General features: G+C 40.3%; 2 protein-coding genes across 15 annotated transcripts in view; both read left to right on the plus strand.

Annotated features, from left to right (window-relative positions):
* The window catches only part of NFU1 (NFU1 iron-sulfur cluster scaffold), a 23,361-nt gene extending 19,102 nt beyond the window's left edge, over positions 1–4,259 (plus strand). For all 11 annotated transcript variants that reach the window (XM_082744119.1, XM_082744122.1, XM_082744127.1 and 8 more), the window contains 3 exons: positions 270–330; positions 1,820–1,994; positions 4,070–4,259. In XM_082744119.1, coding sequence (XP_082600245.1) covers positions 270–330; positions 1,820–1,994; positions 4,070–4,114 — 281 coding nt within the window. In that variant the 3' untranslated portion in view covers positions 4,115–4,259. The remainder of the gene's footprint in view (positions 1–269; positions 331–1,819; positions 1,995–4,069) is intronic.
* A 400-nt stretch (positions 4,260–4,659) lies between these two features.
* GFPT1 (glutamine--fructose-6-phosphate transaminase 1) overlaps positions 4,660–25,914 on the plus strand; it is a 70,347-nt gene continuing 49,092 nt past the window's right edge. Inside the window, exons 1-2 of one of the 4 annotated variants that reach the window (XM_082744106.1) lie at positions 4,660–8,926; positions 9,380–9,520. In XM_082744106.1, coding sequence (XP_082600232.1) covers positions 9,508–9,520 — 13 coding nt within the window. In that variant the 5' untranslated portion in view covers positions 4,660–8,926; positions 9,380–9,507. Of the gene's footprint in view, positions 8,927–9,379; positions 9,521–14,541; positions 14,767–18,281; positions 18,380–25,914 lie in introns of those variants that run through there. The other 3 variants (XM_082744105.1, XM_082744107.1, XM_082744108.1) reach the window with 3 other exon arrangements.

Raw genomic sequence — 25,914 nt, forward strand, 5'->3', positions numbered from 1 at the left:
TCTCTCTTCCCCTCCCTCCTGTATATGCATGTGTTTTCTCTTCCTCTCTCAAATCTTTTTTAAAAAGTTTTTCTTCAGAGAATCGAATGGTCTTTCCATCTCTCCAACTATCATTTCCATTTCCCTTTTATCACCATACCAAGTTAGATGTGTATGCTTTTATTATTTTTTTAATGAGACATTAAGTTAAAATCATCCTTTTTAATACTTTTATTTGCACGGATATAAACTTTCTATCATTGATAAATTTTATTTGCAATTGTTAATAGGATCTGAAGAAGATGATGAAGTTGTGGCAATGATTAAGGAATTGTTAGATACTAGAATACGGTATGTGCTCATCATTCTGCCTGAAATCAAATATGCTGCAGAGGCAATTTCCATTATAGCAATTTACTTTTAGCTGTCTGTGAGGGAAAAGAAAACAAAAGCCCTCTAATAAATAAGTAGAAGTAAATCTAAATTGTAATAGGTAACCATGGCAGTTGAATTTACATTTTGTATATGCACTCCAAAATTTTTAAGACAATCTGTCTAAACATAGTGAGGGAATTTATCTCTCACAGTCACAGTCTAGGTTTGATATTGTTATAGTACCAAATTTCTTAAAATGAAAAAATGATTTAAACAGTGTTTGGGTGGATTGTGAAAAGAGAAATACTTTCTTTCAGAGTATTGCCCATAAGGAAGAAATTTAAATGAGTGGAGAATTGCAGGCTTCCACTTTTGCTGTAGCAGACCTGGTGAGAACTCACAGAAATACAATAAAATACAATAAAATTTTTTTTTTTCGTTTGAAAACGGTAGAGAGCTGCCGAAGCACACAAGAGCCTATGGAGAAGGGAAGTTCATGAAGGTTTCCCATGGGTCATTTTGCTGATTCTCAGTGTGAGGCGAGGGTATGAGAACGTGGGCAAAGGGCAACTGTTTGTATCTACTAAATGTGAATATACGTATATTCTTGATCCAGCAATTTCGTGCTCAGGTGTATTCCCCGTGGCCCTGTATATGTATGCCAAAAGACATCTGGAAGAGTCTTCATAGCCGCACTGTCTGTAAAAACCAAAAACTGATTTTCACCCAAATATCTGTCCACAACAGCAGGGATAAATTCTGGCATTTTCACTTAATGAAACACTGTGTAATGATGTGGAAGAATTTCATTAAGAGCAAAATAAGGCAAATACAAAAGAGGAAATTCTATTTTTTTTAAATGGAATGCCCATTTATAAATTGTAAAGTTACAAAACAGACCTAATCAATAGTAATAACAATTAGGAAATGGTTACCTTTGGTTGCCGGTAAGCACAAGGGGGACTTTGGGGGGTGCTAGCTTTGTGTCTTGGCCTGAGACAAATGTGTGTTCACTTTGTAAAAATTTGTATAATTGATCATACATGATTCATGTGTTTTTTTTATTAATGTTATATTTCAATGCAAAGTTGATCTGGCGAGAAAAAGCCAGCATGTATCATGTCAGTCAGCGTCTGTTCATTCAAAAGAAATGAGTGAGTATTATCTTAGGTAATTGTAATTATTAGAACATTTGAGATCTTAAATGCCTAAAAAGATTATTAATAAGCAGGATTAAAATATAATAAGTGGAGCAAATATTTGTATGAATGAATTTGCACATTTTATCTGAAACTTTTTGAAAAAGTTACAAATGAGACTAGCTACATTTCTCTTCCCTATTGTATAAGTAGCTCCAACTTTGTGAATTTTATCAATATAAAAATCTAAGCCCTGAGTTGTTTTAAGTTTTTTTGGTGGACGCTTCAGTTCTTTTACATACATCACAAATATTCTGTGACCACAGGCCAACTGTGCAGGAAGACGGAGGAGATGTGATCTATAAAGGCTTTGAAGATGGCATCGTACAGCTCAAACTCCAAGGTTCTTGTACCAGCTGCCCCAGTTCAATCATTACTCTTAAAAATGGAATTCAGAACATGCTGCAGTTTTATATTCCGGAAGTAGAGGGTGTAGAACAGGTATGCCAATATTATATAACAGTCGAGATTCAATATTAAACTAAATATTTGGGGGTTAAAAAGAAATTTATGACCTGACATATTCTTGAGGGGCTGGATCTCTGTGTTACAGTTGTTATTAGACTTGAAGACCCCTTATTTTAGAATTCACTTTAGTGTTATGAATACCTATCTATTTGCCAGGCCTTTTTACAAATATTGTTGCTTTAATCTTCTCACAACACAGTATTGAGTAAGTCATTCCCATTCTGTACGTAAGGAAATGGAGACTCAGAGGTCTTGCTGCTGCTCTGTTTATAGAAAAATTTTGAGAGACGTCTGGGTGGCTCAGTTGGTTGGACGACTGCCTTCGGCCTAGGTCATGATCCCGGAATTCTGGGATCGAGTCCCACATCAGGCTCCCAGCTCCATGGGGAGTCTGCTTCTCCCTCTGACCTTCTCCTCGCTCATGCTCTCTCTCACTGTCTCTCTCTCAAGTAAATAAATAAAAATCTTTAAAAAAAGAAAAATTTTGAAAAGGGGATTCAAAACATGGATGTTATAGCTGAGAGTTGGAAGTCCTCAGTGGAAGAACTCCATCATATTTATGCATCAGATTTATCCAGGCAAGAACCTCATCGAGAAATTATACTTTGTTGTACAGTAAGACAGAGGACTAAATGGAATTCTAGCCTGATAGGATTTTTTCTGCCCCAGAGCACCTCAGGAATAGCACAGAAACTTCTCACTAGTAATAGTGGCCATTATTGCCACAGTTCTCAACCAAGAGGCTTGGCCTTATGGAAAGAAATTATCAAGGAGGAAAACAATGTATGGAAATTGGAAATTTGAAAAAACTCTTCAGGTCACTCTGCCTTTAAGGAGAGGGCATCTCCTCAGCTCCTTTGAGAACCATTCATCTCTGAGTAGTATGAAAATCCATCCTTTTGGTATAATACATGGCATCTGCTCTTTGAAGGCCATATTGGTCCTCTCCTTGGACTTGGGCTCTGCTTTTGTCCAAAGCCTCTTCCTGTGGGTCTGTTTCAGATTTATGTTTATGCATAAGTTCCTTGAGAGACTTGTCATCGTACCCAGGTCTTTATGTTCTTCTCCAACACTTAGTCCTGTGTGTTGTACATGTTGTGTACATTCTTTGTATTAAATAAGTATTTGGAAGAAGGTTTCCAAATTTAGGAATGTGCTGCCTAAAATAGGAATTGATGGATGAAACTCTCTGGATTGTGTGTTGCTAAGATTAAGTATAATGTATCAATTCCTTAGAAGTTAATACCTATTTTTACTCAATTCAAGACAAAATATGAATTGTTTTTCCATGATAGTCTCAGATCAGAACCAAATTCTTCTAGATTTAAAGAAACAAACTTATTTTTGTTTCATTATTTTTTTCTATGCCCTATACACCTCTTTAAAGAATTGCATTACTTGACACTTTGGTGGATTGACAAAGGAACATATGTTTACTTATCCAGGGTGGGGTGATGAATTGGCAGTCAGGTTATAAACTTGAATTGGTGTTTAATTGTAGTAGGTGTGTTGAAAAAACATTCTTGAGTTTATATAACTCTTTTCCTCTCCAAAGGACAACTCTTTATTTCCTGAGTAAAATATTAACTCATGAAAAGATACTAATCTTGGGACATCTGGGTGGTGAAGTTGGTTAAGTGTCCCAACTCTTGGTTTTAGCTTAAGCCTTATCTCAGAGTCTTGAGATCGAACCTAGCATGGGCTCCACTCTCAGCTGGGAGTCTGCTTGAGATTCTCTCCCTCTGCCCTCTCCCTACTCTCTCTTCCTCACCCCCTTCACACATGCTCTCTTTCTCAATAAATCTTTTAAAAAGACCAGTGCTTAATTAATTTGCTAATATTAAATTTGCTTTTATATTGTTATGATACCAGTTTATGAGACAGACTTGTGCTTTGGGGGCTGTTGATAGACTTACTCTTATTGGACTGACACGCATTATTATAGAGTGGAGTATTTCAGGTAAGCAAGTAATGGTATAATTAGGAAAATAGCAATTTCTAATCCTTTTCTTAATTCTTAAATTCTCTTTTTCTTTTCTTGGTTTTAGGTTATGGATGATGAATCAGATGAAAAAGAAGCTAACTCACCTTAAAATAATTAGCATTTTCTTTGGGCCCAGCAGTTGGACTTATTGATAATTATACGAAGCTTTTATTATTAATCTGCTAAGGAACTTGAGGATTAATAAAATGTGCCCTTTTTCCAGACTGATATATAAATATTGCATGTTTGCTTTACCTCATATGAGTTATTTATAACATCTTGAATCATCTTCTGTACACGTGGATTTTATCCAGGGATATTTTAATGTTAGTTCTTTATTTCTTATGGTTCCTTTGCATAATGTATGAAGCAGTTCATTTTCCACCATCTAATTTATTTGCTTTTTTTTAAATACAGAAGTAAATAAGGAGAATACTTATAAAAATACTCTAAAATGGGGGCGCCTGGGTGGCTCAGTGGGTTAAGCCGCTGCCTTCGGCTCAGGTCATGATCTCAGGGTCCTGGGATCGAGCCCCGCATCGGGCTCTCTGCTCAGCAGGGAGCCTGCTTCCTCCTCTCTCTCTGCCTGCCTCTCTGCCTGCTTGTCATCTCTCTCTGTCAAATCAATAAATAAAATCTTTAAAAAAAAAAAATACTCTAAAATGGCTTAGCTTTTTGGGAAACATTTGAGACTCTTTACTGGATTTTTTTATTTTATTTATTTTATTTTTTTTGAGAGAGATAGAGTGAGAGAGAGCATGAGAGGGGAGAAGGTCAGAGGGAGAAGCAGACTCCCTGCAGAGCTGGGAGCCTGATGTGGGACTCGATCCCAGGACTACAGGACCATGACTTGAGCCAAAGGCAGTGGCTTAACCAACTGAACCACCCAAGTACCCCCATCTTTACTGGATTTTTATCTTGTTTAAAAAAAAAAACTAAACAATTCTGGCTTAAAAATTGTATCTGCCTGGGGGTGCCTGAGTGGCTCAGTAGGTTAAGTCTCTGACTCTTGATTTCGACTCAAGTCATGGTCTCAAGTTGTGAGAATGAGCCCCACTTTGGTCTCTGCACTGGACCTAGAGCTTGCTTAAGATTTTCTCTTTCTCTCTCCTTCTGTCTCTTCTCTGCCCCCTTAAAAAAAAAAAAAACCAGATCTGGCTTAAAAAAAAAAAGTACTCATGATGCTGAAAACTAATAAAGAACCAAGTTCCAGAATGTAGGCAGAATTTCCATTGGTAGAAGACACAGCAGGCTGAATTGAGGGAAGAGCTGCCTTAGCATACTCAGGCTTTATTTTATAAAGCAGAATCGCTGAAAAAATAAAAATAAAAAAAAAAGAAAAACTGCTTTGGTTCTTCTTCCACTGGATTCTCTTGACTCAGAGATTTATAATCTGTGCCATGCCAGAAATATGATCAGTTATTTTTCTGCCATAGAGGTACTGCTTTTTCAGATACCCAACATAGTAAATTACCCTTCTCTCTCTTTCTATAATATTTCAGAAACAGTAGTTCACAGACAATATCAGGATAAGAAAGAGAGAAAGAGCAGTGGTATATTTTATTTCTGGAATTCTGGTTCCCAAAAGTATCCATACTAAGATAGAGATGGAGGGGCACCTGGGTAGCTCAGTGGGTTAAGCATCTGCCTTTGGCTCAGGTCATGATCTCAGGGTCCTGGGATCAAGTCCCACATTGGGGTCCCTGCTGAGCTCACAGTTTGCTTGTCCCTCTCCCTCTACCCCTCACCCCAATTTCTGTGCGCTCTCTGTCTCACTCTGCTCTTCCTTTCAAATAAATAAATTAATTAAAAAAAAAAAAAAGGATGGAAACAGGAAGAACTCCATGATCTATGAATGCTGGAATTTAAAGTTTATATGTTTGTCCTTTGGTTCATAGACCTGACAGCGGGGTTGGCAGAATTCGTTCCCTAAGCTATTAGAGATGAATTCAGGTCAGACTCTGGGAATTGCTTTTGAGCCACCTGGGTGGCTCAGTGGGTTAAAGCCTCTGCCTTCAGCTCAGGTCATGGTCTCAGGGTCCTGGGATCGAGCCCCGCATTGGGCTCTCTGCTCAGCGGGGAGCCTGCTTCCCTTCCTCTCTCTCTGTCTGCCTCTCTTGTGGTCTCTGCCTCCTTGTGGTCTCTGTTAAATAAATAAATTAATTTTTAAAAAAGCTACAGGAAATTGAGAGTGTGGAGGAGATGCAGTTAATGACAAGCCTTCATGGATGGCCATGAAATAAGTTGCTGAAGTGGGGAGTGAATTAGATTATTGGAGGAGGGGAAATCATGGAACCGAGAGGCCAAGGTATGAGCAAGATTTTCTGCAAAAGGGAGCAGCCCTAAGAAGCAGAGAGGAAAGGTGGGGAAGACCTTTCTAGGCATACAGAGCAGTGTAAACAGAATCTAGAAGCTATGTATGTGTATGTATGTGGGGACTGCAAGAAGCAAACTATGGCCCAAGTGTAAAGTAAAAGTCCTTACCTGGAAATGGGACAGAAGCAAAAAGTGAGCCGAACGGTGCTACAGAAACAAGTGGCTGCCTACCCAGCATATATATATACCCCTGCTTCTTACTGAGAGAGGCCCTTTCAATTACCATTTGTTTTTGTTTTTTATGATTTTATTTATTTGAGAGAGAGAAAACACAAGCAGGGAGAGGAGCAGAGGGAGAGGGAGAAGCAGACTCCCTGCCAAGCAAGGAGCCTAAGGCAGGGCTTGATCCCAGAACCCCTGGGTTATGAACTGACCTGAAGACAGATGCTTAACTGACTGAGCCACCCTGGCAACCTGTTAATTATCATTTGTGATGTGACCAGGGAAGGTATGCTTCAGGGGATAAATTCTAACTAAAGTAAGCCAGTCATTTTAACTCTTTTTCTCTTTGCCAGTTAGTTTAGGTGGGGACATGTAACCCAGCTCTGGCCAACCAGCTGTAAGAGAGGCTCTACTGGAGTGTTTTAATTTAAAAGATTTTCTTCCCTGATTAAGAGAGAGAGTTAATCTATGTAAAGAAGGCTCTTTTCCCCTCAATTCCTTTCTTTCCTGTCAGGTATGCTGTAGAATGGAAACTTAATGTCTAAGGCTATGACAGTCAATTTAAAACCATGATGAAAAGCCAGTCCACTGAGAATGGCAAAGAGGAAGGAAACAAGGCCTGGATCCTTGAGGACATTATTGACTTTTGAGATAGTCTGGGAACCACCCGTTTTCAGAGTATCATGTGAGATAAGAGGTTTTCTTGTTACTAACATCTACTGTTGGCAGGTATTGTCACTTGAAGCTGATTGCTTTCTAATAGCCTTGGTAAGTCATGGAGGAGTTGGTACATTTATTTTACTGCTTTTTCTTATTTGTGGCCAACAGTGCGAAATACCAATCTTAAAATGAAAATAATATATTTTTAAATTAATTGAGCCATTTTTTCAATCAAAGATTAATTTAGAAGGTATGGTTAATCAGATAAGTGGTTTTACTTTTGAATTTTTAAATTATACTTAATTTCTCGTATATGTTTCACAAAAAGGGGAAGTAATCATTCATATTAGTTGTGTTTGGTGAAAACAAAAATTAGCCCCCCCAAATGTATAAAATCTTGCAAGTATTATGGAAAACACTTTGTAAACATGGGACATTTCAATAGATATTTGAAACTGAGATTATTGACTAAGAGTCAGCCAAGCACTTGGAGGATTTTTTGCTAATGAGAATTAGGATGAAGCATTATCCAGAATGACAAGGAGCAAAATATTTAAAAATAGCAAACTTTCATTGGCATTCACTATGTGACAAACACTATTCTAAGCACCTTACATTTATGAAGTCATTTAATCCTGTGAGATCGGTAACTATTATTGTCCCCATGAGGCACAGGGAGAAGTACATTTTCCATTGCCATACAACTTCAGTGGAAAAGCCAGGAATATGAACCCTGGCATTCTGGCTGCAGACCTTATGGACATTGCTACAATACTACTATTTTGTCTTAAGGGGACTGGACCCACATACCACTCCTGAGTATTTTTACCTGGTGGGGGAGAGAGCGTTCCTTGCCCTCAGAGGTGCTGCTTTCTAGTGGGCCAAAGTCTTTTCCATCTTTTATTTGCTCCTGACTCTACTGGGCCAAAGCAGTATTATGTGCATGTGTGTCTCCCCTGCCCCCCAACCCTTTTGTCAGGAAGCTAGCTGCTCTTCAGTCCAGTTGGAATTTACATCCCTTTGGGAAACCCCAGCTTTATACTTCGATTTCCCCACAGCAGAGTTGCAATCTTGACAGAGTGCTTGTAGGCTATGCCTTTGTATCCCCTGAAAGAAACTAGGGAATAGTATTTTTTTTTTTTCCTGTTACCTTACATTTCCAGTGATCTTTCAGCTCTAGGCAGCTCTATGAATGGGCTGCTTCCATTCCAACTCTGATCACATCCTACAGAACAGAAATATTAGATAGGACCAGTTAATCTCATGGTTTCCTATTTGTGGACAATTTCTTGGCAGTAAGGTGAGTTTCCTTCTAGCAGAGCTAGAAAACTGCTCCAGGTTCTGCCTACTGGGAAAATTTGGATGCACCCCAGAGAGGAATATAGGGGAATATACTAATTCTAGTCTGCATCTTTGTTCCTAAGCATGAGGTTTCCTGGTGGGGCAGTCAAGGCTGTGTTCATCTGATGTAGTGGGCATCTTTTGTTTGTGTGTTACAGGTGTCCCTGCATTTTCATTAGCAACACCTTCCCCTTTCCTTTGAGGAAAAGGAGTCTATGTGGGGCTGGGGAAATGTTGGCTCTCTCGCTGACTCTGTGCCTCTGGTGACTGTGTGGTACTGGTGGAATTGTCTAATCACAGTGTCCCGCCTTCTGCAACAGGAGTGAGCGGGGCATAGGAATCTGCACTGGACACATCAGAATCCTTGCTTTGAATATGAAAAGTAAGAATGGGGGAATAAAATATATATATATATATTTAAAAAGAAAAAAAAGAATGGGGGAATAGCCTCTTTCCCCTTGGACTGCAAACTATAAAGATATGATTCCAGAGTTGTTTGAGGGTCATTGACCTGTGCATAAGGTCAAGGAGAGAGAATCAAAGGGAGTTCTGACAACACTGTTTGTGTCCTGGATACAGGTGTGCCTGAAGCTATATCCCTGTCCTTTCCAATGACATTAGCCAATAAATCCCCTCTTTAGCTACTTTGAGTGAATTTCTATTCTTTGTCATTAAAAGCTCTATCCTTAGGAAATTTAAAACAAATTCATATATTCAGCATTGAAAAAATCAGTAGGATCAACATTAAGTAGATGTATTAGGGTTCTCCAGAGAAACAAAAGAAATTGTATCTATCTACTTACCTCTCTACCTATTATTTTTACATTTATTTCAGGGAATTGGCTCATGTAATTATGGAGGCTGGGAAGTCCAAAGTCTTCAGGGTGGGCTGTCAGACTGGACACAAGGGGAGAGCCAATGTTGTAGTTGAAGTCCAAAGACTGTCTGCTGCCTAATTCCTTCATGCTCCAGGGAGGTCAGTCTTTTGTTCTATTCAGGTCTTCAACTAATTGGGTGAGGCCCACCTACATTATAAAGAGCAATCCACTGATTTAAATATTAATCTCCTAGGAGTGCCTGGGTGGTTCAGTGGGTTAAGCCTCTGCCTTCAGCTCAGGTCATGGTCTCAGGGTCCTGGGATTGAGCCCCACAGTGGGCTCTCTGCTCAGCAGGGAGCCTGTTTCCCCCTTTCTCTACCTGCCTTTCTGCCTACTTGTGCTCTATCTCTCTCTGTCAAATAAATAAAATCTTTAAAAAAAATAAAGAAATATTAATGCCATCCAAAAGTAACTCACATAAATATCCAGAACACTGTTTGACCAAATATCTGGGCACTGTGGCTCAGCCAAGTTGATATATAAAATTATGCATTATGGAGGGCAGAGTTTGCTTTCATCACCAACTTATTTCTGATTCCTTCTTCCATATCTTGGTCCCCTCTCTTTGGATTATCATACTCAATTTCACATGCCCTTAAGTTGTCCCTTTTTTGACCAGTGTCATCAATCAAGGTGATCTGTCCAGACCTGGCTTCTTTCTGATTTCAGAAACAGCTTCATCCACATCAAAACTTTCATTTCCTCAGTGACCTTTTCATACCCAATATCTAAATGAAAATTATATTAAATGTCACTGTAAAGTATTAATAGATGATAATGATTTACTGTAGACCTCCTGGGGGAAAGGGAGGTGCTCTGCTTTATTTTTTTTTTAAGATTTTATTTATTTATTTGACAGAGATCATAAGTAGGCAGAGAGGCAGGCAGAGAGAGAGAGAGAGAGAGAGAGGAGGAAACAGGCTCTCCGCGGAGCAGACAGCCCGTTGCGGGGCTCGATCCCAGAGTCCTGGGATCATGACCTGAGCCGAAGGCAGAGGCTTTAACCCACTGAGCCACCCAGGTGCCCCGGGGCTCTGCTTTAAATACAGAAATACAGAGACAAGTTTAGGCAATGTGATAGGTAAGGAGTGGAGGTAATTTTGGACAAGGGAATTTTGTGGTCCCCTTACAAACCCATTTTGTGACTAGTTCTCTATAGTCATGTCCTAACTAACACCTGGTTACCTTTTTAATGCTTCCTTTCAAAAAGAGCATAGGCAAAGATGGAAAAGCATTATAGTCCATTCTTAGGGAACTAGTTCAGTATAGCTAGACCATAAGATGCTTGCTTGAGTAGAGTGGCAGAAAATGATGCTGATAAGACTGGCAGGAATGAAATCCTGAGTAACTATGTCTTTACAGAGGAGTCTGGACTTAATCCTGCAGGTGAAGGGTACCCACTGAATTGGAAGCAGGGAGAACAGAATCAGATTTGTGTTTTGGAGGGTCACTTTGGCGTTAAGGTCTATAGGATGAACTGGGATGGTGGTTCAATGAAGGGGACTTTATGAGGCCCTGACTGGTGCCTTTTATTCTTATGTTCATTTCTTCCATCTCATAAGCCTTGATAGCTCCATCTGTTTCTTCTTCCTTTGATACTTAACCACAATCTTCTCTGTCCATTGGGGCACATTTCTCCACAAAACTCCCTAAAAATTGGAACATTTGTCTCCCTGCTTCCCATATTCTTGTTATGCCTTTCTTTTTTAATTGAAATATAATGGACATGTAACAATATATTAGTTTCAGGTGTACAACAGGATGATTTGGTATATCTATATATTGTATAACAATCACCACAATAAGTCTTGTTTACACTCATCACCAAACATAGTCACAACTTTTTCTTTTGGTAAAAACTTAGCAACTTTCTAATATACAGTGCAGTATTATTAACTATTACCATCCTGTTCATTACATTCCCAGGACTTATAACTGAAAGTTTATATCTAGGCATTTTTTATTGTAATAATTTTATTGCTATTTGCTATTGGAATTCAGGTAAGGAGTAACAAAAATCACAAACATGACGTTTAAAAAAATTTTTTTTTTAAAGATTCTATCCATTTACTTGAGAAAGACAGAAAGTGTGCACAGTGCACACGCAAGTGGGGTGAGGGGAAGAGGGAGAGAATCTTAAGCAGACTACCCAATAAGTGGGGAGTCCCATATGGGCCTTGATATCATGACTCGTGAGACGACAGCCTGAGCCAAACCAAGAATCTGCGGCTCAACCAACTGAGGCACCTAGGTGCCACTCCACTGCACCCTAATTTAAAAATCTTATAAAGCTATTTTAAGTATGGTTCTTCCTTTCTTTAGAAATGGTAGCTGGAAGCCCTAATGGCCGGCCTTCTGTGCATCAGGCTGTATAGCATGGAGGAGACTGAGAGCCATCAGGTTTAACAGGACAAATCTATGAACAGAGAAATGAACTTACATAAAGAGATGATGACTGACACCCTCCTTACCATCATTCTTTTTTTTTTTTTTTTTTTTGAAGTCCAGTTAGTTCAGAACTTTTGATGAGGAGAGAAAATCCTTTCCATTTCTTCAGATGTTTTAATTAGATCCAGATGTCCCCTTTCCTTCACAGATCATTTATTTTCTTTTCCAGCCCCTATTCCCAAAGGTCCAGCTAAGGCAAAGCTCTGTAGAGATGGGGGTCAGATAAACAGAGTTCTTTCATATTAGTGTCTTGACTGGAGCATAGTTATGAAGGGCTCTTTGTTCCATTGGGTTGGGAAAATATTGACTTTCAAAGTTTTTCACAACCTCCTCCTTGCCATACATCCTGCTGGGCAGAAGGCCATTGGGCTTCCAGTTGGCATATCTAAAAATATGAAGAACCCATGCACCAAGGAGTCAAAGTATGATTCCAGTGTTTGAACAACACATTTGTGCATTGCTAGCAAACCTGATGATGCCACAAAGAAAGTGCCAGCAGTGGTACCAACATTCTCATGCTCAAACTAAAATACCATTGAATCCCTTGCTTTTCTCTTCTCTTTGTTACCTTGACACCTTGGCAATATCACTGCGATCTTACTAAAAACTCTTAGATGTGGGTTCTGAGGCTAAGATGTACATCCACAGTCTTTTGCTTTTTCCATTAAGAAATGTGTTGTCTATTAACAAACAGCTATTTTTAAATTTTTAGCTGTGTTTTTAACTTTAGCTCTAGGGTCATTTAGGGGCTTAGGGGCCTGAAATATTAAAGGACTCTTAGGTGATAAACACTTTGATTAATTAAATGTAACATTTTTCCAGCCTCTCTTTGAAACAAGTAATTAAAAGCCATTTTTCCCCCTCTAAGAATATCTAAAAAGCCCTTCCTTCATTTATTTGATCATATAACCAGTCATAGGAAGTCAATTCCTATGACTTTTCACTCCTTCAGAATGGGTTTTTTCACTCCTTCAAAACCATTTTTTTAAAGATTTTTTTTTTTTAAGTACTCTCTATCCCCAATGTGGGGCCCAAACCCATGACCTTGAGATCAAGAGTCGCATGCTTCGCTGAGCAAGCCTCAAAAACATTTCGATCTGTTATTTTGTGCTAGGGTTTTAGTAGGTGCTGGGAATACAAAGGCTTGATCTGGCCTCAAAGAAACAACCTTGGAGGGGGTGCCTGGATGGCTCAGTGGGTTAAAGCCTCGATCCCGGTATCCTGGGATAGAGCCCCGCATCAGGTTCTCTGCTCAGCAGGGAGCCTGATTCCCCCTTCTCTCTCTGCCTGTGTCTCTGCCTACTTGTGATATCTCTGTCAAATGAATAAACGAAATCTTAAAAAAAAAAAAAAAAAAGAAAGAAAGAAAGAAACAACCTCGGAGGGAAATACACACACACAAACACAATGTCAGAAGTATATTGATTTAAAGGGGGCAGTTCAAAGACAGAGGTTAATCCATGTCCTTAAGGCTGTCTGGGGAGAAAAATCGGTTTTCCTCAAGAGGTAGCATTTAAATAGAGATGGGGTGGGGATTCCAGAAAGAATCACTAATGTGTACAAAATATTTGAGAATGTTGGCGCAGTAGGGAAACTGTAGCTTTGGAGTGTCAAGGGCTGGAAGGTGGGGTAGGAAGAGAGCAATCGTGTGAGGTAAGACCAGATACCTAGGGTCAGAAGTCCATGCCATATTCTGTATGCCAATCAAGTTTTTATTTGATCCTAATCTGGAGCCATTAATAGTTATGATAACCATCTACATTTGACTAAAGATACCATTTAAATCTTCCTAGAGCAAATGCTTGGATAATAAATTCTCAGAAACATCATCTCTCTCTGATTAAGTCTCTCTTGGCAGGAGTGGTGCATTAATTTACAGAATTAATCGTCAGTGAGTCAAACGTAAGGCTGTCAAATCTGGGCAATTCCTAGTCTTCTCAGGTGGGCCATCAGAAGTCTGAGCCAGAAGTTTCATAAGACCAGTAGCACAGTGTTTGTATCGTCGAGCTTTACATCCTCCTCTCCCCACCCTCATCCCCTCTGCCAAAAACTGGGGGTTAGGAAGGTATAGGGTTGGGGTGGGGTGCGGAGGGCGTTTAGAGGCCAAGCATATTACATAGAGCTTAAGTCCGGATCTGAACTCCCTGTCACCAGAAAGACTGGATGAACCTGAATGGAGCTTTGCATCAAGAATTTGGTTAACTTTCCTCTCTACCTCATTCACTTTTCTTTGCAATTTTTCTTTAGTCTTATGTCCCTTTCCATTCGGACTTGTTTATCCCCCCTTTTCAGGCCTCCCGCTTTCTTCCTCCTTTTTCCGCCGCTTCGTGGGGTGCCGGAGCCTGGGGCCTTGGGTTGCATTGGGTGCATGCTCCAATGCTATTTGCTTTGCTGACAAGTCCATCCTCCTCTTTCCTTAATGTTCCGTCTTTCCCTTCCAGCCACCGAGTTTCTTCCGCCCCCACAGCGTGGTTCCTCCAGCTGCTCGCCCGGGGGGCCGGGCGGCTCCAGGAACCCCAAGCGGATGCGGCCGCTGGCTGGTGCCACGTCTCCGCCGCCAGCAGGCCAGCGCCTGCGTGGGCTCGAGGGCGGGGCGGGGCGGCACGGTGAGGCGGGAGCTGCGCGTGAGCGGCGTGCACACGGCCCAATGGGATCCGCGGGAGGCGGCGGCGGCGGCGCGGTGCGCGCCGAGGGGCGGGTCCCGTCGGCAGTTGCTAGCGAGCCCGGGAGGCCGAGAAGGGTGTCGTTGCTCCGGCCGTCGCATCCGCGAGGGAGTCGGGTTGGCTTTCCCCGGGCCCCCAAGCTCGCCGATCGCCCCAGACGCTCGTGTGTGCGCTCCCGACCTCGCCAGCCGTTCGCTGCTCGGCCGCCGACCGTGCCTTCTGCATCATGTGCGGTAAGGGGGCTGCGGGCGGGGGGCGTGTTGCGGGGCGGTGCTGCGGTGCGGTGCGGGCGCCGCCGAGGCCGGAGGCTGGCGGGAGCCGGAGTGTGAGGGTGTGAAGTGCCGGTGCTGCGTGCGGAGGCCGGCCTCGGCGAGCGGGATGAGAGTGGTGGACCTAGGAGGGTACCTGGGAGGAGGGCGGGCTCTAGAGTGGATCTGGGGGGCCATTGGGGGCGGTTTTGCGCTGAGGAGGGAACAGAAATGTGGCTATCTGTCTTGGAAAGGGAGAGAGGGCCGAGGGAACTGAGGTGTAGAGGGGCTTGCCTTCAAAAGAGTCCGTCAGGTGAGTGAGGCAACCTGTGGAACATCAGGTGAGATCACTCGAACTTATCTTCCTTTCTTCTGGGATTTACCTTTTCAAAAATATTTATTTTTAGTTGCTTTCTTTCGGGCAGGCCCAGTAGAAACGGAACTATGTATAGCTAGGGCTACGACAGTGGTATTCTACATGATCTTACTGAGTGCCGCCCCCTGTCTCAACAGAAACCATTGCTGATCAGTAACTTGGTGAATGGGCTCCGACCTAATCCTGTGGTGGGAGAGGCCCGAAAGTGACTGGAGCATGCGTTATCACGTGCCTGTGCACCCATTTAAAACACCTATGAACAGTGTTGGTCCACAGTTAATAAGCGTTTTACCAAGAGCAGTTAAAAAACATAGGTCCTTTTATTCCATGTTTTGGGACTTCGTAATTTTAATATTCCCTAAAACTGTTAGTAAAGGGGATTGTCAGAATTATATCTGAAATGATTGATAAGCTCTAAAATAGGCATTTGCTTGGCTATTGTCAGTAGAAAGAGTTATATACTTACCGCTTTTATTGAAATTTACAGCTAAACTTACACCTGGAAGAAGGAACGCTTTTTTAAGCAAAGTAGGATTGTAATAGAGTTGAAGCTCTCTGGGAAACTATTCTTCATAGCCTTTTGCAAGAATATCCTGGCAGGAGGTGGCTTGTACTCATTGGTGTATATTTTTCCTGTACTTAATTTTATGGTAATTTCAGCTTCTGAAAATGAGGAGCAGGTTTAAATTTAGAGCAGATTAAAAAAAAAAAAAAACAACCTCAAAACAGAAACATCTATAAATAGTTTCTGAAATTATTAGATTAGGACTGACTTTAGAATCAGTTATACTTTTGCTGTGCCTGGTTAGTAGAGTGGTTTTGAAAAACACATTATTTAGTTTGTAGCTGTGCAGTAGTGAATTTGCAAACTGATTAATCCCCAGGATTCTTCATTTGGTAATTAACTTTTCCTCAATGTAGAGGTGTGTGCCTAGTTAAGCATGTGGCTTCCTGGTTGCAGGTCATTTCTTCTTCTTTCTGGAAAAGAAAGTACCAGAAAAGAAAAAAAATCAGATTTGCTTTAGAAGGATTCAGATAAGGGTGAGGCTTTGGGGTGGAGACTAGATAAGTGGGAGTTTTCACACAGCCAACATCCCCATTCCATAGAGTTTTACTGCTGAGGAAACACACCGGTTATAAAGAACTAGTATTTGAAACATTTCCAAGGTCCTGCCTTTAACCCAGAACAGAGTTTTGCATGATTCCAGGAATAGAGTTCAGAATTTATTTCCTCTTTAATGTAGATTCTGAAACTTAACTGTTAGAAGGATAAGACTTTGTATTTATTTTCTTCCCATAGCTCAGTCATTGAAATAAAATTTGTAGGCAGAGGAAGTGAGGGGGAATGAGATTAGATAGGAAAATTTAGAAGTTTACAAACCTTCTTTTTCATTTTAATTCCAGTAGAGTTAACCTACAGTGTTAGTATTAGTTTCAGGTGTACAATATAGTGTTTCAGGGATTCTGTACCTCACCCAGTGCTCATCGTGGACAAGTGCCCTCCTTAATCTCCAACTCCTTTTTCACCCATCCCCAGATGCATAGAAGTTTACCTTCTGATTACCTGTGGCCTATTCCAAGTTCTTAAAAAAGGTTATTTTGTCTTAACACTGTACATTGTTGGAGCAGAAGAATGAAGGCAGAAAATTCTGTGATACGCTTTTTCCAATCAGATATACTAATAAAACTGTTTACCAGTTTATGCTGAGATGTTAATAGTGTTAATCGGGAGGGAAAGAAAAGGTTCTATGGTCAATAAATTTGGGAAGCAGTAGATTAAATAGTGTTGAACTGACTTTTTTTTTTTTTTTTTTTTGACATGTTTCATGGAACCTTTAGTGGGCTACTAAGTGTTGTGAATCTTCCAGAGAAGAATAATAGTGTGCCTGTTTTCCACATTTATTTTATCTTCCTCTTGGTTTTCTAGAATACACTTTGTCCTTTTTATTTGTATTACCTCTTGTTTTGGTGAGGGAATGGCAAGTCACTTAAGCTGCCCACAGCTTTTAACAGATTGTACTGTTTTTTGTTTTTTGTTTTTTTAAATAAATGTAGGGTTATACCATTTCTCTTTTTTTTCTTTTAATTTTTTTAAATTACTCAAAACTGCATTTATTTATTTATTAAACTGCATTTTAAAATTTAGCTTTGTGACTGTGTATTCCTTCAACACGTTCAAAACATTGTTCTCCTCCTCAGTAAGTACAGTCACTGACACAGCACACGTGGAATCACCGAGGTCTCTGCTGGGGTGGGGTTTTTTTGTTTGTTTGTTTGTTTTTTTGAAAGCCTCATAAGAACTCTTGGGTTCATAGCACAAATGCCTCGAAGTTGGCCTGGGCACATGCCACATGTGCATTTTGGTGCTTTTCCAACCTCCTTGGCATAAAGGTAAACAGTTCTATTACCAGGGACTTGGGGCAGACTAATTTTGTTAGAGGCTATATTATAGGACGGTCTTTGATGGTATGTTAAATGTGGGGCCATTCTGAATGCGACTACATTGTACTTGAAAGAGCGGGTGAAATGGAGTTTTTGTAAATGAGGCCATATATAAAAGCAGTAAGGGAGCTTACAATTTAAGAGTATCCTGAAATGTATCCTTAAAAAGATTTTTGTAATAATACTGTCTAATAGCTTTGGGGGTAATTGAGGGGTTCTGAGACTGGCTGCAAGGATAAATCATAAAACCAAAACTATTAACACGTTCTTGGAAATCATACTCGATATAAAGTAGTTGTGAAAGAAAATAATGAATTGCTTAATAAATATTTCCTCAATTGTGTTCCCTGGAAAGGGAGAAGTTAATAGGTGCTGGTTATGAGCAATAGAAGGTGGGAAAGAGTTTTGTAACACAAATGTGGGAAATTCTGCTTTTGGAGATTCACAATTAGTGAGATTAAAGTTTCTAGAAAGTTCTACAAATAAACATGTTAACTTTAACCCAGTATTTCTTAAACCTTTAGTTATGGAACATTTCTTTCACCTTATCCCTGTTTAGCATCCTGCAAAATAGTGTTCTCTTTCTGTGGTTTAGGAAATTTTGACTGTATATTTCAGGTACATAGAAAGCATTAGAAGATATTTGAAGTGATGGGTTTATACTTGGTGCTTTGTCCTTCAGAGAGATGACTAAGATAAGAGAATTGCCTTCAAGGAGTTGCTGTCTGGTTGGAGGAAGCAGTGAATATATACAGGTGCAACACAAGAAATGCAACAAGTGTGAGTGTTTGCAGGCATTTCTTGTTCATTGTTCATTGCCATGTTATGGACTACAAGTGGACTGAATAGAAAATCAGAGACTAGTTATGGGAGGAATGTTCCAGGTAATGTGGCAGTACTTTTTAATTTTTTAACTAATTTTATTATATTTTTTAAAGTAATCTCTACACCCAGTGTAGGACTCGAACTTAACCCCAAGATCAAGAGTCACATGCCCTATGGACTGAGCCAGCCAGGTGCTCCAGCAGCCGTACTCGTATCTTGAGGAATAGTGCCAGCTGGTAGAGAATTAGTGCACTGTGAGAAATATCATTGATGGCATTTACCCAGCAGTGAATGGAGTCATAAATAGGTTGAGAACTGTTGCCTTGGGGTTTGAAAAAAGAAGTAAGAATTCCAGGAAAAGGGGCCAAACAACAGTGATTAGAGGCAGAAGAGTTCCAAAGTAGTGTATTGATTTGGACAGAATCTGCAAAAGTAGTAGGTCATTCATGTTTAATATTGAAGAAAGAAGTTTATTGTATTTGGCTGTAAAGAAATCATTAGAGAAGTTGCATATATGCAGGCAGAGGAACCCTAGTTTGTGTTGAGGAGAAAGGCTTGCATACCAGCAGAGGAGGGAGTATTGTGAAACTGAGGTCCCCTGATTGAATTGAAAAGTTGAGTTCTAGAGCTGTGGTTTTTGACCTGTAAGCTGTGCAGTTACTATGGGTGTTCACTGGTTGATTCATACTCTAAGCATTGTCTGTAAAGTTGTATAGAAGTTGTTCTAGATCATTGGATGATAAAAATTCAACCCACTATTTTGTACGATCCTCAAAATATTTTGAGGTAATAAAAGGTTCTGTATTTAGAAAGTTGAGGAATTGCTTATCAAGAGTTACAGGTAGGAAAGACTGGCTTCAGGAAATAGTGTGTGAAATATGTTTCTCTATTTTGAGCTCAGAGGGAAGGATAAGGCACCCTGGAGTGGGGTTTCCTATGCCTTGGACAGCTGTGATGTTCCAGCAGTGTTTGATGAGCTCTTTTTGGCCCTTGAAAATCTGGGGGAGAGTGTTGTGGATCTCTCACCAGGCTGTATCTGTATCCACAGCATGTCTCCAGGGTGAATGGCTTCTGGCTTACTGGAACAACATAGGAAGGGCTGGAGGGTATATACTGTTAAGATGAAGAGATGAAATTCTATATGAAGTTCTGTGAGAATCTACCAGAAACTGAGAAAGAAATTGGGAGGAGAGAAATGGAATAGTTTAGATTCTAGTTTTAGAATAATATGTGGGGAAGTTTGAAAGTTGGACAAGCAGTGAATTAACTGGACTGGCTAGCAGTTGGGAGGGCTCCTACAAAAGTGGGCCTGAAATGGATAGATGGACTTGAAGTGGGTGGACTCTGCTGTAGGCCTGCTCAGGAACCCAGGAGTAAGAGCACAGTGGACCCAGAGGGACTGGCTTGTCAGGATGCTGAAAATTGTGGTCTGATGAGATTGGTTAGATGGAGGAGGAAGAGATGGAATGTTTGAAGGCTTGTGAGCAGAAAGTGCATACTTTTTCTCAGGAAAGATGATGCTGTAGGTAGGCTGTGAGGGATTGTATAATTAGAGATGTCAGGATTTGAACAGTGCTTTGAGTTCCAGCGTGCTAAATGTACGAGAGAGGTGTTAAGGAGCTCCTTCCAGTGGCAATGTGTATTTACGACACTTGAACCGGCATTTTTGTAAATAGGGTAAAGATCTTAAATAATTAGAAAACACTAAGTGAAATTCCTCATTGTGTCACTCCAAATGTTATAGTCTTTTCTTGGTGTTTTTAGGATTGTAAAAAACATAATCTTTTGTTTTTTTTTAAAGATTTTATTTATTTATTTGACAGAGAGAGATCACAAGTAGGCAGAGAGGCAGGCAGAGAGAGAGAGAGAGAGAGGGAGGCAGGCTTCCTGCAGAGCAGAGAGCCCGATGTGGGGCTCGATCCCAGGACCCTGAGATCATGACCCAAGCCGAAGGCAGCAGCCCAAACCACTGAGCCACCCAGGCGCCCCTGTAGAAAACATAATCTTGAATAATATTTTCTCTTTTAAAGGAATCTTTTGAGTAGAATGTGTCTCCATGATTATAATATTGAATATGTTTTATGATAAGCATCAAGTTGATGTGTGTAAGTTTAGTTGCAGCATTGTTTGTGATTATGAAGAGTTAGAAAAACCTCAGCCAGGGTGGACATGATTAGGTAAAATAAATCTATTATGGAGTAGTATGCAGCCATTATATTGAATAGAGTCGACGTGTATTTACTGCCATAAAAAGATACTCAACAGGGGCGCCTGGGTGGCTCAGTGGGTTAAGCCTCTGCCTTCGGCTCAGGTCATGATCTCAGGGTCCTGGGATCGAGTCCCGCATCAGGCTCTCTGCTCAGCAGGGAGCCTGCTTCCCTCTCTCTCTCTCTCTCTCTGCCTGCCTCTCCATCTACTTGTGATTTCTCTCTGTCAAATAAATAAATAAAATCTTAAAAAAAAAAAAGTACCCCTTCTAAAACCATGTGCATGTAGCTTTATATATGTATAGTTAAAGGATAGTACATATACATAGGTTAAGTGCTAAAGGATTGGGATAGTTTGTTGGAATTACAGTGCATATCTCCCTTGTATGGAGGTATGAAAGGAGATTTTCACAATTTTTTTTTTTTTTTAATCAGGTTGCAACTTTTTTTTTTTTAAGATATTATTTATTTATTTGACAGAGAGAGATCACAAGTAGAGAGAGAGAGAGAGGCAGGCAGAGAGAGAGAGGGAAGCAGGCCCCCCCGCTGAGCAGAGAGCCTGATGCGGGACTTGATCCCAGGACCCTGAGATCATGACCTGAGCCGAAGGCAGCGGCTTAACCCACTGAGCCACCCAGGCGCCCCCACAATTTTTTTTTAAAAGATTTTATTTTAGAGGCGCCTGGGTGGCTCAGTGGGTTAAAGCCTCTGCCTTCGGCTCAGGTCATGATCCCAGGGTCCTGGGATCGAGCCCCGCATCAGGCTCTCTGCTCAGCGGGGGGGCCTGCTTCCTCCTCTCTCTCTCTCTCTGCCTGCCTCTCTGCCTACTTGTGATCTCTCTCTGTCAAATAAATAAATAAATAAATCTTTAAAAAAAAAAAAGATTTTATTTTATTTGACAGAGAGAGCACAAGCTGCGGGTACAGTGGACAGAGGGAGAGGGAGAAGTGGGGAGCCTGAATGTGGGGCTCAATCCAGAACCCTGGGATCATGACCTGTGCTGAAGGCAGATGCCTAACTGACTGCCACCTAGGCTCCCCAGATTTTCACAGTTCATTCTGTAGCATTTGTGTAATTTGAATCTTTTAAAGGTGATAGTGAATGAAATATAACTTGCATTATAAAAAAAATTTTAAAATGAAAGTTAAGTGGGATTGCAAGATGGATTTTGATTCAGAAAGTATAAAATTTACAGAATGAATATGAACACTGATCACTGATAAATTACAATGTCTGAGGATTGAAAATATGGAAGTTGTCAAGGGGAAAAAATGTAAAATATTCGGGACGCCTGGGTGGCTCAGTGGGTTAAAGCCTCTGCCTTCGGCTCAGGTCATGATCCCAGGGTCCTGGGATCGAGCCCCGCATCGGGCTCTCTGCTCAGCGGGGAGCCTGCTTCCTCCTCTCTCTGCCTCCTCTCTCTGCCTGCTTCTCTGCCTACTTGTGATCTCCGTCTGTCAAATAAATAAATAAAATCTTTAAAAAAAATGTAAAATATTCTTATTTACAAGGACATAAATTCAACCACGCATAGGAACTTTAATAATTAGTCAGCTAAGCTGCATTCGGTTTTCATTTCAGGAAGGTTAATAGCCTTTCAACCAAGTGTGTCCTGACCCAGGTCATGTCTGAATGTTTGGTTAAGCAAGGTGCTCATCAGTGTGTTCACGTCATTGAATTTAAGTTGCAGTTTTCCAAGAATGATGCCTGTAGGTGTGAAGATCTGCATCCTTGGAGGAGATGCTTTTCTCAAGAATATTCCATTAATAAGAAAACTTATACTCTGGAAGCACATGGTGATGTAGAGTGGAAGAGCTCCTGTGCTCCCTACAGCTGCTGTGTGTGGTATTGGAGCAATTACCCCAGAGGAAGGGAGAGTAGTTAACCTAAAGCAGAGCTGTTTCTGGGAAGTTTGAGAAGACAAGTAAAAGACGTAAAATGGGGCTCATTCTAGTGATTTCTACTCTACTAAGCACCATTTTGAGTTGTGAATGCCTCCCTTGTGAACATGCCCTGCATGCCTGAAGAGAAAAAACAGGGTTTTTTTGTTTTGTTTTTCCTTCACCCAACTGTGTTACTTTGAATTTATATTATTTTATTTTATTTATTTTTTTAAAGATTTATTTATTTGACAGAAAGAGAGAGAGAGAGAGAGATCACAAGCAGGCAGGGAGGCAGGCAGAGAGAGGAGGAAGCAGGCTTTCGGCAGAGCAGAGAGCCCGATGCGGGGCTTGATCCCAGGACGCTGGGATCACGACCTGAGCCGAAGGCAGAGGCTCTAACCCACCGAGCCACCCAGGCGCCCCAATGTTACTTTGATTTTAGAAGACTTCTCTACATAGGTTGTCCTTTTCTTCCTTTCAATCCCTGCGTGGTTATTTAGGGAGAAATGTTGCTCCAACTTCTTCCTCTGTTCCTCCTCCTCTTTGTTCCAGGAGTGAACCAAAAGATGACAGTGATGATTATAGGTAATAGTCTTGCTTCCTCTCAAGGAAAAGGCAGGTTTTGATTTGGAACATGGTATATGGTACTTTATTGAATCTAGATGCCACGGATTGGGAAATTCACCATTATTATATAGATCAAAAAGAAAGAGAATATGAATGTCTTAAAATCAGTGCTGAAAATATCTGAAAAAGTATTCTCAAGGTATTTTCAGAATATGATAGGCTAGATGATCTGATTGTCTTTACTAGTGACAATCTTATCATCACTAATAAGGAACCTATGAACAATATAAAATATATACATTGTGAATAATTCTTGCTTCCAAATTTTTTTTAAAAGATTTTATTTATTGATTTGACAGAGAGAGATCACAAGTAGGCAGAGAGAGAGAAGGAAGCAGACTCCTTGCTGAGCAGAGAGCCCAATGTGGGACTCGATCCCAGGACCCTGAGATCATGACCTGAGCCGAAGGCAGAGGCTTAACTCACTGAGCCACCCAGGCGCCCTTTGCTTCCAAATTTTAACGTAACTCAGTTAAGTCTTTAGATCTAACTTCCAGTCTACAGGAAATAAAAGGAATAGAGGAATTGGTTAGACTACACTGTGTGGAAACAGACACAGCCAGGAGGTGAGGCAGTCAACAAGAAAATTGGCCTTAGCTTGCAGTAAGTCAGTGAGTTGGGGAAAACAGTGTCTTAGGAAAAACAGTAGGGGAGAGGCCATTCTGGATTCAAAGAGACTTTTGAGACATAACAATCAAATGTGAGGTAGGATCCTTTATTATATCCTAGAATGAACAAATTAGCTGTAAAAGACTTTTTATAATGGGGAAATTTTATTTATATTTTTAAAGTATTTATTATTTGAGAGAAAGAGTGAGTTCATATGAGCATGAGCAGGTGGGGTGGGGGAGAGAGGGAGGGAGAAGCAGGCCCCCAACCAAACAGGAAGCCTAATGTGGGGCTTGATTTCAGGACCCCGGGATCATGACCTGAGCCAAAGGCAGATCTTAACTGACTGAACCATAGGGAGATATTAAATACGAACATCGTATCAGGTGGTGTTAGTATTATCTTCTTAGGTATGATAATAATGCAATTTTGCAGAAAAATGTCCTCAAATTTTATATATTACTTTGCTTTTATTCTTAGCAGAATACAGTTGATCCTTGGGGTCAATAACATGGGGTTTGGGGGGCCCACCCTCACCCCCTGCAGTGGAAAATCCGAGTATAACTTTTGACTCCCCCAAAATTTAACTACTCATAGCCATGTGTTAACTGGAAGGCTCAACCATAATATAAACAAAGCTCACCGAAAATATTAATACATACATTATATACCGTATTCTTACAAAAGTTGAGAAAAGAAAATGTTATTAGGAAAATCATAAGGGAGAGAAAATACATTTATAGCACTGTACTGTATTTGTTGGAAAAATCTACGCATAAGTGGACCTGTGCAGTTCAAACCTGTGTTCAACAGTTGATTGCACTCTGAAAATGATAAGGCCCTTCACCAGTTTTCCAATTTTAATATGGTGGATACACCATACATAGAACAAAATCTTGTAAATGTTGTAACAAAGAAATGAGGCCCAGAAGAGAAGTGTAGTGTGTTTAGGTGTTTAAAAAATGTCAAATTCATCTGGAGTGATTCCAAAGCAATCAGAAGAATCTTCAGATACTATAGAACATCATGCTGGTGAGGACTGTAGATGTCCTCAAATGTCAGGCAATATGTCCCTTGTGCTGTCACTTTCTACTTCCTTGTAATACGTGTTGCTGATCAATCACGGCTTTCCTTCCTGTTTAGGAAATGGGGCCACTGAATCATTTTTAACAATGTTTTCTACAGCCACTATCCGTTAATCCCTCGGTACGTACTGTGAAAACTATTTTACCACTTCTCAGTCAAACCCATTCATTTGCAGAGGGTTTGAGGCAAGGTGGTATGGTAGAAAGTTTTGAGGCCTACGTGAATTAAAAAAGATTTGCAGGATTTCTTAGGTGAAAGAGTACTTTATGAGCTAACAAATGTTTAGTGTGAATTTTATTAGTTTCTCAAATAGTTACCACTTTAGAAGTTTGTTTGTAGGTGGGTATTAGTTTAGAAGATCTCTTTTGCCATGAAATAATATTCAGGATCTGAAGACCCACACACTAAGCCAGTATAAACCAGAGATTGGAGTTAGAAATGGTATCAAAGTTCAATGCTATTATTGAGTTCTGTTTATTAAAAGTTGTAAATTTAATATTGCATCACTCTGAATTTTCCTTTAAAAAATGTGTTGAGTCTATAATTTGTCTTAAGAACAGTTGGTTTTATATCAGCATTTAAACTGACAAAAATTGGTATTCATTATATTCTTTAATTCTCCATATGTATTACTTTTACCATCAGAATTACATTTCTTAAAAAAAGAGAGATGACTTAGTATTGAGTTTTCTGGTTTGTGCTGCATTGTTGGGATTTGGCAACTCTGAATTTCCTCGAGGGCCTCAGGTGGCCAACAGTTCCTAGCAGTGTAATGTGTTTTATTGTTTAATGACTTTCAAACGAGCTCAGTTGTATCCTCCTCTAGCGGGTTATTTAGCTGATGCTCATCACTGTGGTAGAGTGTAGACTAGTTGACAATCATTGTTTCATTAGATCATTTATATTACAGTCTTATTTTGGGAACAGATTCATCTTTTGTGAATTGTCTTTTAATGGTATAATAAAAATACTTATCTGGAACTGATAGTTTTCTTTATTCATTTAATCTTTATCAAATGCCAGTGACCCATGGTGGGGGAAACTGTAAAACCACAAAGAAATTTCACTGAAGTCGGGT

Source organism: Mustela nivalis (assembly GCF_964662115.1).
Source record: "Mustela nivalis genome assembly, chromosome: 8".
NCBI classification, from domain to species: Eukaryota; Metazoa; Chordata; class Mammalia; order Carnivora; family Mustelidae; genus Mustela; species Mustela nivalis.